The sequence below is a fragment of the Eptesicus fuscus genome, chromosome 13, assembly GCF_027574615.1.
Source record: "Eptesicus fuscus isolate TK198812 chromosome 13, DD_ASM_mEF_20220401, whole genome shotgun sequence".
In the NCBI taxonomy this organism is placed as follows: domain Eukaryota; kingdom Metazoa; phylum Chordata; class Mammalia; order Chiroptera; family Vespertilionidae; genus Eptesicus; species Eptesicus fuscus.
The window spans coordinates 39,945,200-39,963,324 of record NC_072485.1 but is presented as its reverse complement, the minus strand read 5'-3'; the positions used below and the strand labels follow the sequence as shown (position 1 = coordinate 39,963,324).

General features: G+C 51.8%; 1 protein-coding gene across 2 annotated transcripts in view; it reads right to left on the bottom strand.

The window, feature by feature from the left end:
- Positions 1-6,194: 6,194 nt before the first annotated feature.
- The window catches only part of CHRDL2 (chordin like 2), a 30,876-nt gene continuing 18,945 nt past the window's right edge, over positions 6,195-18,125 (bottom strand). The window contains exons 5-12 of one of the 2 annotated variants that reach the window (XM_008149971.3): positions 17,736-17,829; positions 16,968-17,023; positions 15,110-15,278; positions 14,048-14,242; positions 11,757-11,930; positions 10,835-10,889; positions 7,278-7,370; positions 6,195-6,354 (exon numbers count right to left, since the gene is read on the bottom strand). In XM_008149971.3, coding sequence (XP_008148193.2) covers positions 6,264-6,354; positions 7,278-7,370; positions 10,835-10,889; positions 11,757-11,930; positions 14,048-14,242; positions 15,110-15,278; positions 16,968-17,023; positions 17,736-17,829 — 927 coding nt within the window. In that variant the 3' untranslated portion in view covers positions 6,195-6,263. The remainder of the gene's footprint in view (positions 6,355-7,277; positions 7,371-10,834; positions 10,890-11,756; positions 11,931-14,047; positions 14,243-15,109; positions 15,279-16,967; positions 17,024-17,735; positions 17,830-18,125) is intronic. The other variant, XM_028158285.2, reaches the window with a different exon arrangement.

Genomic DNA, 18,125 nt, shown 5'->3' with positions numbered 1-18,125 from the left:
GCAACACCACACTGTTTGATCCAACCTATAACGTGCTATTTTTCATCTTCCATGCATCTCTCTTCCCTCCCTCCATCTTTTCTTCTAACTCCTGCTCATCCCTCACAGCCTGCTGAAATGGCCTCAGTCTGGGCAGGGCCGTGCTCCCATGGCATCTGCTGTCACAGCCCTTAGCACTCTGGTGCTGGGATGCTTTCTCTCAGTCTCCAGTTAAGACTTGGCTCCCTAAGGACAGGCAGGGCCGTATTGGTTCCTTACACTGTCGGTGGCCTAGCATATGTCCTACCCCCGAGTAGCTTGGAGAGTGTTTTATGAATGAGTACATGGAAGAGACAACCTCAGGTGTAAAATCATGGAGAGCTGCTTAGAGATTCCCTAGGCAAGCCTTGCGTTTACACCCTCAGAAAGGTCTGGACCAGAGTGAGGAGGTGCTGATGTGCTAAACATGCCTCCCCTGGGGGAGGAGGTTTGGGAAGAACACCACAAGCTTTGGATGAGCCCATCAGAGAAACCAGGAAGGCAGCTGGCCTGCAACACCAGGAAAAGTATACAGGGAAGTCCCTTCCTGTCCTGAGGCCCCAGAGCTGCCTTTGATTGCAGAGTCCTGCCTCCAACCTCCTTCTCCAGCAGAGGGGAGGGGCCATTGTGCAGGGGGCAGGGGGGGGGATGGGGGTGGCAGGGACACCTTCATGAGAAGACATCTGAGCGAGACATCTGAGCGAGGCTGAAGGATGACCAGAGTTCACCCTGCGAATGACTGAGTTTTCAGATTCCTACATTTTAAATGCAAGAACATATCCCCAGAGCTCCAGGCTAACCCCACGTGGTGAGCAAGCAAGGCAGGGATGGTGTCTTCTTTAGGAGAGGCAGGCAGAGCCTGTGAGGAGGCTCTTCTAACTCAGAGAACGAGGGGAAGATTCCAGCCATGACCCTCAAACCCTAGGCTCAAAGCAGCCCCTCGGACGGTTCGGGGAGGGTGACAGCCGTCCCTGCTCAGTGAGGGCAGAATTGGTAGGATGCTCAGTATACTTCCCAGACCTCAGACACCCACATACAAGATCAGGCTCTAGAGACAGTAGTCAGGGCACCCTAACGCCAGCCAACAGCCACTTGACACCATCTTTCCATGGCTTCATCGGGCTTGGGGGTGGGGGGGTGTGGCTGTCCTGGGGAGAGGGCAGGGTTCTGGTAGTGAGTAGACCTGGGCTTTGGTCCTGGCTTCACCATTCATCCCTGTGAGGCTTTGGTAAGACACTGGCTGATTCTGAGCCTCTGTTCTCTCCTCTCTAAAATGAGGGTCAGGGAGGCCCCAAGATGGTGGCAGCTTCCTGAAGGAAGACACTAAACTAGCCCCTCCCATGGGCAAACTCAAATGCACACAGGTGTAGGGAGCAGTTATTCCTGAGAGACAACTGAGAGCTGGATGAACAGCTCTGACCAACAAACCAGAGAAAGAGACCGGATAGAGGAGGCTGGGAAGCGGGGGAGCCTTCCAAGAGCTGCAAGAACTCTGGCCGGAGGAGCCCTTGAGCGCCATTGTTTACAGCCCCTCCATTTCTGTAGGGCAGCTGGGAGCTCACTGGGTGACTCACTGTGTGACTTTGGCCTACCTGCAAGGTCACCACAGCTATGATGCCGAGCTGTTTGCCTTTGAACAAAGGGAGCAAGCACAAAGGCAAAGCAGTGCCCCAGGCACTGTAACCACCTGCTCAGCTCCAACCGGCTTCCCAAAGCTACCCGGCACATAAAGCCTACACAGAGGCTGCCGCTACTCGGTACCAATTTGGTAACAAACAAGAGAGAGAATGTACAGCGAGGGCTGGAGAGCTGTGGGAGCTCTCTGAGAGCCAGGGAATTAGGCCAGAGAGGCAAGTAAGAACCATTGTTTATGACCCCCTCCACCTCCATAGGGTGGGCAGGGGCTCTATCCAGGTGCTCTAGCCTACCTGCAGGGTCGCTTCACCGTCTTTTGGCCACACTGCCCAAGCCCATTTTGGCCCCACGCTTAAAGAGCAAGCGCCATCAATCAATAGGACACACCTGGCCTCCCCACCTGGAACTGCTCCAGCTTGGTAAGGCAGTGCCCTGAATGCCTTAAAGCACCCGCTTGGCTCCTACGACCAGCCAAAACCACTGGCACACACAGCCTACAGAGAGGCCGCTTCTACATAAGGCCACCTTATCAAGGCTGAGAGAGAGAGAGAGCTATTTTGTCTAATTCATATAAACAAATATAGAAAGTCAAACAAAATGAGAAGACAGAATAATACCTCTCAAATAGAGGAACAAGAAAAATCCCCAGAAAACCCTAAGGAAATGGAGATAAGTAATTTGCCTTATAAAACACTGAAATAGTCATAGGGTGCTCAGCAAACTTGAGAGGGGAATAGAAGAATTTAGGGAGAACTTCCACAAAGAGTTAGAAAATAAATGTAGAAATAAGCATAACTGAAGAATATAATAACTAAAATGAAAAACACATTAGAAACAATCAACAGCAGATTAGCTAACACAGAAGAATGGAAAACAGACTAGTGGAAATCAACCAATCACAACATAAAAGAGAAAAAAATTTTTAAATGAGGACAGTTTGAGGGACCTCTGGGATGACGTGATGAGCTCAAACATTCACATTATAAGGATCCCAGAAGGAAAATAGAGAAAGAGAAACTTTATTTAAAGAAATAATGGCTGAAAATGTTCCTAACCTGGGAAAAGAAATAGACATCCGGGTCCAAGAAGCAGAGAGACTCCCTAAGAAGATGAACCCAAAGGGACCCACACCAAGACATAGTGTAATTAAAATGGAAGAAGTTAAAGATAAAGAGACAATCTTGAAGGAAGAAAAGGAAAACATCAAATTACATACAAAAGAAACAAAATAACACCTTCAGCTGATTTCTCAGAAGCTACTTTAGAGGATATCTTTAAAGTGCTGAAAGAAAGGAACCTACAACCTAGAGTAATTTATCCAGCAAGATTATTATTCAGAATTGAGGGAGAGATAGTTTCCTGGATATGCAAAAACTAAAGGAGTTCATCACCAGCTTTACAAGAAATTAAACCAGCTTTACAAGAAAAGTTAAAGGGTCTTCTTTAAGCAGAAAAGGAAAGGCCATAACTATTACCTTAAGTAGACAACTATAGATATAGGATAATATACATAAACTTCATAGTAACCATCAATCAAAACCCTAAAAAAGATATATAAAGAACAAAGAGAAAGGAATCCAAACAAAACACTAAGAACTAAACAAACAAAAAAGCCCAGCAGAAGATGGTGGCGTAGGTAAACGCCTATACTCACTGCCTCCCACAACCACATCAAAATTACAACTAAAATACAGAACAACCATCATCCAGAACCACTGGAAAGCTGGCTGAATGGAAATCCAACAACTAGAGAAGTACAGAAGAAAGCACACTGAGACTGGTAGGAGGTGCAGAGGTGTAGGACGGGCTGGCCTGGCACCCATGTGTGTCGCTTTTTTAATCAGGAGGGAGATCATCTCTGCAGAGGCCTCCCATGAGGAGCAAGGAGTCCCAGCCCCACACCAGACCTCCAGCCCAGGGTCCAAGAGCTGGGAAAAGAAGTCCCTACGGGCAGTAAGAACTACGGGCTATAAAATCCAATGTGGATTGGGGCTCAGTGACACAGAGGCTGCTGGAGACCCAGCTGTTCCTCTTAAAAGGCCAGCACCACAAACTGAACTTACAAGGTCCTGCTTCCTTTGAGCTCCAGCACCAGGGTGAGGCTCTGGAGAACACAGACACATACAAGGAGGAACTGGATTGTCTGGCATCAGGGCAGGAACTCAGGAGAGGTTATCTCCCAGAGAGAGGTGCTTGCCAGGATCATTGTTCCTATGCTGAGACCTCCCCAGTCGCAGGGCTAACTGGCAGCCATTTCTGTTTATTCTACCCTAAAACCCCACCTCATCCAATTTACAATCCCACCCAAGCTGGGATCCCACCATTGCATATGAATGGCCTGTCCTTGCTCAGGCTAAAATCTCTCAACAAGCTGCAGCTGGGTCAGGGAGACCCAACTATCAATAAAAGGCCCAAGAACCAGCACCAGCACCAGCCTGCCTTGCTTCATAGTTGGGCCTCATCTGGGTACTTTCAAACCCGATACAAAGAGGAGGAATCTGCAGATCTCTCTGTAGCTCCTGCTGGGTGGCCCCAGGCAGTGCACCTCCCTGGAGACCCAAGAGCCAGTGTACCCAGTGATCAATGTGAGACCACACCAGATTACAACTCTACGCATCCATAAGCGACACACTCAAGGGGCAGACACAGTGAGTACCAAAGCCCCACTGAAGCAAGTCCTGCTCCATAGGGGTGTCTCCTGCATAGCACTCTCCCACTGTAGTCCCAGCTGGTCCTCAGAGCCAACTGGCCTGGAGGTCAATTCCTCCCAGTGACACCAACAGTAATCAAGTCTCAACTACAACAAGATTGTGCTCACAGCCCACAAAGGGGTGCACCTAGAGTGCCCAGCTCAGGTGATTGGGGAGGCTGAGCCACTGGGCTCTATAGAACACCTACTACACGAGGCCACTCTACCAACTCAAGGAGACATAGCAGCTCTACCCTATACATAGAAACAAACACAGGGAAGCAGCCAAAATGTGGAGACAAAGAAACATGCCACAAATGAAAGAAATGGAAGAAAGCCAACTACTGGATATAGAGTACAAAACCATGGTTATAAGGTTACTCAAGAATCTTCTAGAAACTTAAAAAAAAAAAGAAAGAAAGAAAATGGAAAAGGACCAGTCAGAAATTATGCATACACTGACTGAAATAAAGAATAATATACAGGGATTCAACAGTAAAGGATTCTAAGAATCAAATCAATGATTTGAAATATGAGAAAGCAAAAAACACCCAACCAGAAGAGCAAAAAGAAAAAATAATTAAAAAATATGAAGATAGTGTAAGGAGCCTCTGGGACAACTTCAAGCATACCAACATCAGAATTATGGGGGTGCCAGAAGAGAGAGAGCAAAATATTGAAAACCTATTTAAAGAAATGATAGAAAACTTCCCTTACCTGATGAAAGAAATAGACTTACAGTCCAGGAAGTGCAGAGAATCCCAAACAAAAGAGGACCACACCAAGACACATCATAATTAAAATGCCAAGGGCTAAAGACAAAGAGAGAATCTTAAAAGCAGCAAGAGAAAAGCAGTTAGTTACCTTCAAGAGAGTGCCCGTACGACTGTCAGTTTCTCAATAGAAACTATGCAGGCCAGAAGGGAGTGGTAAGAAATATTCAATGTGAGAAATAGCAAGAACCTACAACCACCCAGCAAAGCTATCATATAGAATTGAAGGTCAGATAAAGAGCTTCACAGACAAGAAAAAGCTAAAGTTCATCACCACCAAACCAGTATTATATGAAATATTGAAGGGTATTCTTTAAGAAGAGGAAGAAAAAAAAACAGAAAAAAAGATAAAAAATATCAACAACAAAATGGCAACAAATACATACCTATCAACAATTGAATCTAAAAATCAAAATAAACAAATAAGTAATCTAATGAACAGAATAAACTGGTGAATAAAATAGAATCAGAAATGGCCAAGACCGGTTTGGCTCAGTGGATAGAGCGTCAGCCTGCAGACTGAAAGGTCCCAGGTTCGATTCCGGTCAAGGGCATGTACCTTGGTTGCGGGCACATCCCCAGTAGGGGGTGTGCAGGAGGCAGCTGGTCGATGTTTCTCTCTCATTGATGTTTCTAGCTTTCTATCCCTCTCCCTTCCTCTCTGTAAAAAATCAATAAAATATATAAAAAAACAGAAGCATGGAAATGGAACAGACTGACGATTCTCAGAGGGAAGGGGGTAGGGGTAGGAAGAGATTAAACAAGGATCTTATATGCATATATGCATTACCTATGGACACAGACAATAGGGTGATGGAGGTCTGGGGCAGAGCGGGAACCGGGTGGAGTGAGGCAATGGGGGGGAAAAAGAGGGACAACTGTAAGAATCTCAACAATAAAGATTTTTTTTTTAAAGAAGCTCAGCAAACCACAAGAGATCAAGAGAAGAAGAAACAGAGAACAACCAACAATGAACAAAATGGCAATACTGACATAGTTATCAATACTCACTTTAAATGTAAATGGATTACCAGGCTTGTCTTGCAGTCACTGTGAGAACACAAACCCAGCAGGCAGGATTGAAGGGTAATGCAACTTATTTATTAATATATAACAACAAAAATAATAAAGCTCATATCTGCAACAGTTTAGGTCTTTGTTATAAGGTCTTGGTCCCTTTGTCCAGACTGGCCATGACCTTCAGCTCCGGCGTCCGGGCTAGGAAGACGTTCCAGTGACCTGCGTGGAGGAAAGCAGAAGAGTTGTGTGTGTAGGTATGTGTGTGCTGGAGTATGTGGTGTGTGTGTGTGTGTGTGTGTGTGTGTGTGTGTGTATGCATGTGGCTGATGGCTAGTGGCTGGTGTAGAAAAAACAGGGCAAGAAGGACGGTGTGGACCTGGGTTCGGAACCCACAGGGAGGAAGGAGGCGGGTGTGTCTCCAACAACCCCCATATCCAGATCAGTTCTGGCACATGACCCCACCCTCAACCAACCAACACGTGGGGGCTGGGCTGGTTTCCTGATGCTTGTTGGTGACACGGCCATCTGTGACTTCCCCACCACCGGGGTCCAGTCTTCCTCAGTGGAGTGTAGAGCAAATTCAGGGCATCAGGAGGATGTGATTAAGACAGTGGTCGGCAAACTCATTAGTCAACAGAGCCAAATATCAACAGTACAACGATTGAAATTCCTTTTGAGAGCTGAAAACTGACTTCTGCGCATGAGCCATGAAGTTTCAATTGCACTGTATGTGCGCGCCCGCACGTGGTATTTTGTGGAAGAGCCACACTCAAGGGGCCAAAGAGCCGCATGTGGCTCGCGAGCCGCAGTTTGCCGACCACTGGGTTAAGAGAGTCCAAGGGGAAATGTCCCAGTAGGGAGGGAAGAGGCAGCACAAGGGTTTGAGGCTCAGACCTCCCTCCTCTCCAGCCCTGTGTCCCCCATCCCAAGACCAAATCCAGCAAGGCTCTGCTTTATCCTCCAGCTCCTAAGCACTGGAGTTGAGAAATCTCTGGCGCAGACACCCACTGGATTCCTGTGCCGGGAACTGACGTCTGTGGCTCACAACCCCCCTCCCGGCACCAGCAGCCTGAAACTCCCTGAGAGGCCCTGGCCTCTAGCCAGGCTCTCTTCCCAGGCCCCGGCTCAGCCCCAGGGCCCACCTTCGTGGGTGCCGGTAAGCAGCCGGAAGTTCTGTGCTTCTCTCTGGAAGTCTTGCTTCCTGACTTTCTTGATCTGAATCAAGTGGAAGATTCCTGAGGGCAGAGACAAGGGCATGAGCAGGCAAGGCAGGGCTGTGGATCAGGGAAACGGGGTGACTTGGACTTGGAATGGACCCGGTCACCTCCCTCCCCTCTCCTATTCTGATCAGCACACCAAATCCTGTGGACTAAATTTCCTAAGTATTTGGAGTCTGTTCTCCTGTCTCCACGGCCACGCTCCCCATTCAGGCCCCCTCATGTCTTGCTTGAGTCACTGCACTAGATTCTGACCACTTTACGCCCCCTCTAACCTATGATCCTACCTGCAGTCACTCGAAAATATAGTTTCCCTGTCATTCCCCTTCCCTGACCTCTTGTCACCTCTCTGCTGGTCCTGCTCTGGTTTCCATCACTCTCCTGCTCTCATAGCACCACATGTCCACAATACAGAAGGGAGGGTTGAAGGAGGGAGGTAACAAGGAAGGAAGGAAGGAAGGAAGGAAGGAAGGAAGGAAGGAAGGAAGGAAGGAAGGAAGGAATGATAAAAATCAATAGGTGTGCTTATTCAGACACCAAAACACTAACAAGCGTCAGAATTGTAGGCCCCCTTTCAGTGCAGTTCACCAGACCCCCCGAGTGGCACTGCCTGTGCTCCAGCCCTAACCAACTATTGAAGACCCCCCGAGGGGCCAGGCCTTTACTATGCCACCCTACCTGTTGGAGCGCCTTCTCCTATCGCCACCAAGTGAACTCCGTCCTACTCATCCTCCAAGCCTTGGCTGGGAAGACTTCCTTCACCCCCCCTCCCTCCCCCACCCCCACCTGCCAGGTAGTTATAACTTCCTTCTGCCCTGGGTCCCAAGGAGGAAGTTATAACTACCATAGCTCTTGGCTCCTGTTGATGATTGTACCTATTTCTCATGTGCTATCATTGTCTATTCTTTTTTTAAATATATTTTTATTGATTTCAGAGAGGAAGAGAGATAGAAATATCCGTGATGAGAGAGAATCATTGATTGGCTGCCTCCTGCACAGCCCACACCAGGAATTGAGCCTGCGACCCAGGCATGTGCCCTGACTGGGAATCGAACCTCATTGTGTCACAATTGGAGCACAGACAAGGCCACGCCGGCCAGGTTCACTGTGTCTATTCTTGCCTCCCCTACCAGACTGGGAACTTCCGGAGGGCTTTCCTCTCTGGGTCCCCTGAGTCTGGCCCACATTAGGCATGTAGAATGAATGAATAAATGAATGAATGAAGGGAGGAAGGGAAGGAGGGAGGGATCAGCAAATACATGTGTACTCATTCTAGGCCAGGCCCTGAAGGAAGATGAGGTATTATTCTGGATTTCCTACTGTTTGCATTCCATGGGCCACTGGCACCACACATGGTGCCGAAGCCCTGCGTACATGGGCTGTGAGGTCGCACCAGCTGTTACCACCAGGGTCAGTGGCCAGAAAGAACAGATGTGACAGCAAGGCCCCCGGTAGGCCAGTCCCACCCTCAAGGAAACCAAGACCTGGCCTTGCTTATGGGAATCTGAGTGGGATCTCACCAAGGGCAATGGACAGCACAGATTCTGAGATTAAGGTCTAGGAAGCCAGAAATGTCCTTGGGAACCCCAGCCCAGACGTCAAGGAGCGGGATGTGGGAGAGACCGACTCCAAAGGCCCAGGCTACATCGTGAGCATGAGATGGGGATGGGTCCTCGTGCTCCAGGCCTGCCACTGCACACACCCCCAAAACACAAATTGGAGAGGAGGTAACAGGGATGCAGGTGGGTGTGGAGGTGGGTGGGCGTGTGTGTACTAGAGACCATCAGTGAGACCACAGGGGGACTTCCCTCCGAAGTGGGGGTAGGAACTGGGACCCCTTCTACTCTGGAACCCCAGAATATAAAAGGCCCTTAACCCTAAGCCAACTCTCTGTTCAGCTTCTGGAGCCTGGGGCTCCCGCCCTGAGGTGTGGCCACACTTAGCCCAGGTTTCAACATCTACCTGCTCCCTTTATCTCCAGGCCTATCCTCCCCTCCCTCTCCCAGCCCCCGAGGCCTGCAGCTTCCACGCTTCTGCACGAGAGCACAGTGCGTTTCCCACTGACAATCACACCTCGGGAGTGTGTGACTCCCATGGTCAGGGATAGGGAGGCAGTGGGAGGTGGATGGGGCACTGAGGCCATCCAGGAGGTCAGGAGGGGGAGGCTTGTGAGTGACAGCACGGTAGGGCCTGGCATTGTGAAGTTGAAAAGCCCCCCACACCATACCACCTTGTTTCTTTTCTGAGAGGGAGGGTGGTAATGAGATGGGCCTGGAGCTACAATGTCCCCCTCTGCACCGTTCTGGGCACCCCTTGACCTTCCTCAGACACCTCCCTGAAAGCATTAGTTCACCTCTGTGGAGGCAGCCCTGGGGGCAGTCAGAACTGGGTTTGAGTCTTTACTGCTTAAACTGTATGCCTTTGAGCAAGTTATTCTACTTCTGAGACTCAGTTTTCTTATCTGCAAAATGGGGCATTAATACATACCCCTCAGGTTTCTTATGTGGATTAAATGAAGCACGTTATACGTGGTGCCTGCTACTCACCAATCACAGGGCACGGGGCATAAAAGTGTGGGCTCTGCAGCAGTCGCCAACCTTTCGGACCTCACGGACCACCGGTTGGCGACCGCTGCTCTAGAGCCAGAGTTTAAGGCCATTGCTACCACCCTGCCTTTCTAAATCCCGTCCAGCCCCAGGCCCGTCTCCCACGAAGCCTTCCTTGATCACCTCAGCTCCCAGTGAGCTCTTGCTGTACCCAAGTCGCCGAAAGACTATTCTCTGTGGTCCCAGCATTTGGTGGGCTGAGGGGAGTCCCAGAATAAACATACAGCCAGCACCTGTCCAGGGACCGATGGAATCTCACGGTACAAAAGAATTGTAAGGCTTACTCGCCAGCTGCTGGCAGAATCCCCACCCAGCCCTTGCCGGCACGCTCCCGTGAATGGAGCCTGCTCCCTCCCTTCATTACAGGAAGGCTCTAAGCATGAGAAAGTGCTTTCTCTATTGGCTGAGACCTGCTTCACCGCAATTCTGACCGAGTCAACGAGGCAAGAGGAGAAGGATAGTGACATGGTTAGCACCTGCTACAGGTGAGAGGCTGTACCTACCTTATTTCATTAACCCTCCATACACCCTCCTCCCCAATTAACAGAAGAGAAAACCGAGGCCCAGAGAGGTCAAGTGAATGACCCAGGCTACACAGCTAAGAAATGGTAGGAACGGGATTTCAACCCAGGTCTGATTCTAAAGCCCCTGCTTGTTGACCCTGGTGGTCAGTCAGAACACAGCTGCTCCCTCTGCCTGGAGCAGTCAGTCCTGCAGAGCCATGAAGCCAGTGGTGCTGTCCCCCTGAGTCTTCTCTTCTCCAGGCTGAACAGCTCCGCTTTCTTCGTCCATTCCGCCTACGACAGGGGCCAGAGGAGAGCAGGGAAAGAGCCGCATCTGACGTCACAAGACATGGGCTCTAGCTCCTCCACTTACTGGCTGTGTGGCCTGGAGCCAGGTACTTCACCTCTCTGAGCCTCAGTTTCCTCATCTGTAAAACGGGGATAATAATACCTAACTCTCAGGATCGCTGAGTATCAAATGAGATAACGAACGTGAAAGCACTTTGTAAGCTCTAAAGTGCTCCACGCACTGGTTATTATCACGTCATTTTTCTTATTATCCCTTTACTGTCCCCTTCTGATTGTCCCCTCTTTTTCCACCCCCCGCCCCCCAGGCAAACCCATCTGTAGTGAAAAGTGACCTTAGAACTAATTCACAATTAAAGGGTTTCGTTTGTTTTACTCTACCCAGGGGATTTATTTTTCTCAAGAGAATCAGAAAACAGAACTTTCAGCAATGTCCTTATCAATGAAAACTTCTCTTGACCTTCATCTGGTGATATGAGTAGCCTGTTGAATAGGATGGGTTGTTCACAGAATGAGAAATATATTCTGGTTTTAACTTACGGTGGAATGATAGAACCAACCATACAGAAGAGGCTGAGTGAGACTAGCCTCAAGGCCGTCCTGCTTTGAGGACGCTGTGCGGGCCCTCCTGCCTGAAAAGATGCTGGAATCCCACTCATAGATACCTCTTTCATCAGGGTAGGCATTACTCTGCCCTGACTCCTTGCAAGGTGCAACAACCACTTCTCCCCAGGAGAGGGAGCACTTCCAGGCCCTGGCATCTCAGAGTAGGTGAGCTTATCAGAATGGCCAGAGAATCAGACAGAATCGGTGTCTCCCTCTATCTTGGAATCAGGGACTCAAACCTGGAAGGCCTGCCATAGACAGGTCTTCCTGGGCCAAAGGCACCTGATCAACAAAACATGCCGGAGAGGCCCCTAAAGGGCCTTGGAGCCCGGGAAAGGGGACCCATCAGAGGTGTGCCCAGCTGGGAGGACGCCAATGCTCACCTTTTACCAGCTTCCAGAGGTAGATGTCCACCTGCTCAGAGGCCTCACGCTCCAGGGCAAAGCGACGCAGGTTGTCTGGACTCGGGGATACTGACGTGTGCACGAGGACCCGGCCCGGCGCCTTCGGACACCGGGTGGCACTGATCTCGCTGTGGCCAGGGTCTGCCGTGTCCTCTGGGAGACACAAGGAGCTTGTGAATGCTCTGTCTCCCCACCCCTGCAGGCTCAAAAAGAGGGGCCACTGGTCTGAATCCCCCTCAGGGTCTCTTGGTCCTTGTGAAACTTCTGGTGCCCTGGGAGGAGGAGGTCTCTGGGGAAGGGAGGGGCATCTCCCCCTCCCACCGCCGCTGATTAGCATATCGGCAAACTTCTCCTGTTCAGGGCCCAGCTCATCTCCCACCTCCTCCAGGCAGCCCACTGCTCCCTCCCACTCACAGCTTTTAAAACGCTCCATGACTTCCCATGACTCCCACTCATGCCCTTAATCCCACAATGCCTTGTAGTTGCTTCACTCGGGTGTGTTTTCTCTTTAAAAGAGAAAGGTGAAGGGCAGGAACCATGTCCTTCAAGTCTTGTTGAGTCACTCACACCAAGCACAGGCTCTCAGTGAACACACACAGAATGAAAGGTTTGAGAGGGCTTAAGTGATGATGGCGGTGATGATGATGGTTGTGGTGGTGGAAGAGGTGGTGGAAGAGATCATGATGATGGTGACTGTAGTGGCGGAAGTGGGAGGGTGGGGGGGTGAGGATGAGATGGTGGGGATGGTGGTAAATTTTTTTTGGTGCCAAATTGGATACAGTCTTGAAGTTTTGACATGTTGGAATTCCAAGAACATTCTCCAGAGCTCTCCATGTACCAACATTCCCTATTTTTCAGGGACCGAAGGACTAAGTCCCTAGACATACTAGACTTACTAGTTATGAAGCCCTCAGAGATGTCCAGCTAAGAGCTGTTACAGTCTCAATATTTTTAAAAGGAAATAGACTGGATGCTGATGGCGGAGCCCAAGACCGGGTATGTGTGTGAAGGAGCTCAGGAGCGAGCCTCAGCCAATCTCAGAGAGAGTTCAAGTGGAACCCCCACTCCTCGTGTTCCAGGCACCATCCTGTCATGCTCCTCCAGAGCCTGTCCCAACAGCATATTATTCTGATAAATAATGTTATGCCTTATGTTTGGGTGTTGATTTACAATTCATAAAGCATTTTCATCAACGCTGTGTCTGAAGCTCAGAAAGGTCAAGTAACTTGTCCGAGCTCACAACAGTAAGTTAGGTAAGTCAGTCAGTAAGCAAGCTAACATAAACTCAAATATCCTGACGAGAATGCTGGGGTAGGTGGAGACTTAGGGTAATCGCAGCCACTCAGTTATCTCATTTGTGAAGTAACTGAGTTGTGAGAATTAAATGAACCTTCCTCTTTTTCTTCTCCGTTCCTCTCCTTTCAGCTTTTCCAACCCAGCCCTCGAACCAGATATGGTCAGGGCACAACCTCACCGTGCACCTCCTACCCGCTTGCTTTCCTTCTAGACTGCAGGGAATAGGCCTGCCCCTCACATCAGCTACTGTTGACATGCACAGGCTGTGCTTCTCAATGACACACTCCGACCAAAGTGCCCTTCGGCACGCTCATTAATCCTAGGGTCACATGACATTGTGGAAAAAACTCAGCCGGCAAGTCTGGAGGCCTGAGTTCTAGTTCAGCTCCACCACCACTTTGCTGTGTGACAGGGAAGTCCCTTCTCTTCTCTGGGCCTCAGTTTTCCCATATGTAGACGAGGGTTGAAGGAAGACAGCAGAGGTCAAAAGTATGGTCTTTGGAGTAAAACAGATGAGGGTTCAAACCCCAGCTCTGTCACTTACAGTCAGTTGTGTGACCGGGGACAGGTATTTATCTCCTCGTTCTGTAAAACAGGGATACCTGCCTTGTCCGTTGTGGTGAGGGTTACATGAATCCATGCATGCAAAATACCTGCCTGGCACATGGTAAGTGCTCAATAAACATTGGCTATTTCTCTTAAAAGTCCTAATATCCTAAGATGTTATGACTTCATCGAGTCCAGAACACTATCTGATTCTATGTATACATGTCTGAGAGCCTCTGACTCTGTCTCTGTAACAGTAGATGGTTCTACAGATAATGCATTACAAGTCTGGCACCTTCTGCTGCTGTGCTCCCAGCATTCTGTGCACCTAAAAACCCTGCATTCTGTGGCTCGGCGCCCACGCCCCATCCACGTCAGAGCTGCTCACTCTGGCTAGTGCCCTCCCTGCCCCCAGCATCTCTTTGTACCTGGGCAGATCTTGCAGCACTTTCCCGCCACTTTCTCTGGGTGGTGGCAGGGGTACTCAGTGGGGCAGGTCACCCGCTGGCAGTCCTGGCGGCCGTCCTGACAGGTGCACAGGATGCAGGGCAGGGGTCCGAAGGAGCGAAAGGCTGGATGCCACACCTCCCCGTGTGAGTACGTCCTCCCACCATGCACGCAGGCTGGGCCAAGGAGGGCAGAGAGAGAGAAGGGTCAGTGCCTTGGACTCCAGCCAGAGTCAAGTAATAGGCGGGGGTGGAGCCTCGGAGAGCCCCTGCTCCACAGTCTGGCGCAGCCACACTGACTGCAAAGTGCAGGCCAGAATATAAAACCGGCCCCACATCCCTGACACCCCCCCATCTCAGCACTCAGGCCTGTGACATGCTCAGTAGGGACTTGCTGGAGATGGAGAGTCCTCCTCCCACCCTCACGGGCCCCTGTGGTGGAGCAAGGAGGGCAATGGCCTCACAGTGGGAGATAGGACATCCAGGTCTGTCACTACCTCGCTGTGCAAGCTCTGGCAGGTCCCTCCCCCTTCCTCAGCCTCAGTGTCCCATCTGCAACCATCCCCACTCCCTCAGTCGGGGTGCCTCCCCACTCTGCTGCCCAGGTGGCCTCCTTCCCAGTCCATCCTGACTGTCCTCCTGCAGCCCAGCTCTGTTCGCTCCTTCCGTTGTCAAGAACTTCCCCTCAGCACTTCCTTAAGTTAGAGTAATTGATTGACGTGTCTGGAGCCCCTCAAGGACAGGGACCATTTTTCATCTCTCTGTTCTGGGCCCCTCATTTCCCAGGAAAGACATAGCAGATGCTGGTTCTATCTCTAACTCAATACTCTGAACCTCAGTGTCCTCATCTGTCAAAGGCGGGAATCAGACCTTACGTCCTTTAAGGACAGCTTCGCTTTGGTGTTCTATGCGTCTATAAGCTCATAGCCAAATTGAGATTGGAGAACCACTGAGTCAGGGTAGAGGAATGGGAGGTAGGAGCAGTCGGGGGGGGGGGAGGGGGCTTTTCCCACCTCAGGGGTTAGAGGAGGTTCCCATCCCCACCTTTCTTATGTTTCTCCTTCAGGACGATCTTGACTGTGGTGCTGCCTGCCCCCTTCGGGCGGAAGTGGCGAGGGATGAAGCCCAGAGGGGAGCTGAGCCCAGTGGGGGCTGGGGTGTCCAGGCTTCTCTTTCTCCCACCGTCCCCTGAGCACGGGTCCTGGGAATGTCTCTGCAAATGGCAGGAAGGGTAAAGGTCACGGATAGGCCACTGCCAGTGAAGGAGTGGCACGGCACGGGCTGCAGCGAGTGGCCTGAGGGTAGACGCCAGCATGCCTTCCCGGTGAAGAGGGGGCCCGGGCTAGGGACAGGAAGATCTGGATGGGGTCTAAGATGTTCTCAGACAACGGATCTTTGAGAACTCGGAAGGTAGGACTTTGGAAGTCCAGCCTCCAACAAGCCCTTCTTAGGCCTGTCAGAGCCAGGGCCCTGGTGGGTGGGCAGAAGGGTTCGGGTCCTTATCTGGGTGACATAAGTGACCAGGGACCTGGAGAACTTAATGTTTAAGAAACAGAAGGTGAGAATGCAGTGAGGATGAATGTCAGCAAGTCCTTCTTTGAGAAGCTTTAGGTGCTGGGACAAGGAGACAGGCCTCCGACGATCCCACCAGCACCCCATGGGGCAGGAGGACGAGGAGCCGGCCCCATCCGGACACAGAGGGTCCCCAGAGCTCCAGCCCCCACCCCCTTCCTGAGCCCCTGGAATCCAAGATCCCAAGACTCTCAGCTCCAGACCAGATGGGGAAGCTGGCAGGGAGAGCACAGCTGTGTGGTGAGGGCAGTGTAACGGGGCAGGAGCTCTGCGTAGTCTGGGGACTGGCAGCTCCAGGCCACGGGAGAGGAGGCAGTGGTCTGGGGCAAGTGGCAGAGCTTTAACCCACCTCATTGACCCTAATCACTCCCATTCCTTCTTCCACAGCCCGTCCTGCTCTGTACAGTCTCAGTGAGTCCTCTGATGGCTGGGCTGAGCCCACAAGACCTCCCAAAGCAGAAACCCTACCTAAGGCCCCAGCTCAGGCCCAAGCCCCTAGGAGGCCCCTAGGGAATGCTTGTCAAGTGGAATAGAGGCAAGAAGGAATTGAAGAGCCCAACCCGCTAGCACACTGCCTCCCAGAGAAAGGATGGAAGGAAAGGGGATGGCCTGGCAGACCCCACCTGAGAAGGCCCAGCCTCAGGCGGGAGGATGAGCTGGCAGAGGAGAGGGGAGAGCTCATTGGCTCAGAGCCCTGGGAAGTTGCAGGGAAGGGAGCCCCACCTCCAGGTGAGCCAGGCAGAAAGGGCAGGTGGAGCTGTGCACATTGTCGGCAGCACAGATGGCAGAGGGGGACGCGAGTCAGTATATGAGCCCGTTCTCCCACCTCTTCCCTCTGCATCCAGAGAGCGCTGGGCAGTTCAGTTCACTGCACTCTAGACCAAGACTGAGAGGGGCCAAGACAGGGGGGGAACACAGAGGGGTAGCCCCCAGACAAAGAACCAGTATCTCAGGAGCCGGGTGGGGAAGGCTGACCTAAGTGAGAGGCCACGCCCCCAGGGAACACGCTGCTCAGAGGTGGCCTGAGTAAGGACAGACACGGGCTCTGGATGGAACAGGGTCAAAGGGTTTCCCAGGAGGGACAGCGGTAAGTTTGGGGCCTGCGCCTGCATGTTTGGTGCTTTTTCCTGGCCCCTCCTGGCCCATCAGCCATGATGGCAGCCATGATAGGAGGCTGAGGAGAAGGGCTGGACATGGTGGGGCTAATGGAGCTGACCCAGGGGACAGAGGAGAAATGAGGGTTACTTGCTCCACCGTCATGGAGACTTGGGCCCTGGATACCAGCCCACCTCACCTCCTCTCCCCACCCTGTCCGTGTCTGTGTACTCACGGCCCCACGGTGTGACTGTGCGGTGTCCTCTTCAGCTGACTTCTCACTTGACCCATCTGGAAACGCAGAGGGAAGTCGGATTAGCCTCTGCCTCCTCAGCCTTGCTGGCTGGACCGGCAGGCAGGCCTCCACCTCCAGGCTCTGCCCACCTCCAGCGCCTACTGCTATTTCTGCAGCCCCCAAACACCAGCAAGGCCCTCTGCCCCAGAGGGGACTTATTCCCCCTTCTCATCATCGCGTCTCCTCCCATCTGGGTTGCTGCCCCAGTTTTCACACACTGACCTCCTGGTCACCATGAGGACTGAACTGCTTGGCTGGGCCAGAGCTCTGGTTCAGTGCCCGTCATGGACGGCCCAGAATCCCATCCCTGCAGCCGCTTAGTCCCAGTCCCCTGGGCAGCCACTGGACCGATGGAAGTTAGTGGCTGGGGGACAACCTCTTCCTCTTCCTCTACAGCCCCAGACTTTCCCGAGAAGCAGAAGGTGACTTAGAGCACGGGTCACACTGGATATCAAGCAGAGGCAGCTCCCCAAGGCATCCTTACATGGCGTCTCCCTCCTTCCTGCTCCCTGGGAAGGCAATAAAAAATGCACAGCAGCCTCTGCGCAGGCTCAGCCTTCTGGGAGCGCTGGGCTAAGTCCCCGCCCATGAGGACGGAATGGTGTGCTACATGCCGAGTGTCCCTGAGGTTCCCCCTGCTCTAACAGCCCATGGCTGGGTCCCTGGGGCGGGGTGGGTGGGCACTGCCATATCTAGGGGCAGACTCACTTTTGCAGGCCTGGCAGCAGGAGCTGGGCAGTGGAAGGGGTGCAGGGCAGCCTGGTTCCGGGCAGGTCATGAGGCCGCAGTAGATCTGGCCCTCCTGACAGACAGAGCAAGCAGGAGTTGGGAGATGAGCTCTGATGAGGATCAGCCCCTGCCGTGGGAGCATACGGCCTTGAGGTCTCCCCTGAGGTGGGAGAGGGAGGGAGCAGCAGAGTGGTGTGGGCAAGGCCCAGCCAGTTCAGAAGAAGGGTCCTCTGTACCCTCCCACTCCCGCTCCAGGCCCTGAGGTAGCGTCATCCTCCGGCTGCTAAAGCATTTCACACCCTTTCTCTCTGTAGGCTCTCACAGCCATTCGGTGAGGTGGGACCCTTCCAACTTACAGATGGGGAGAGC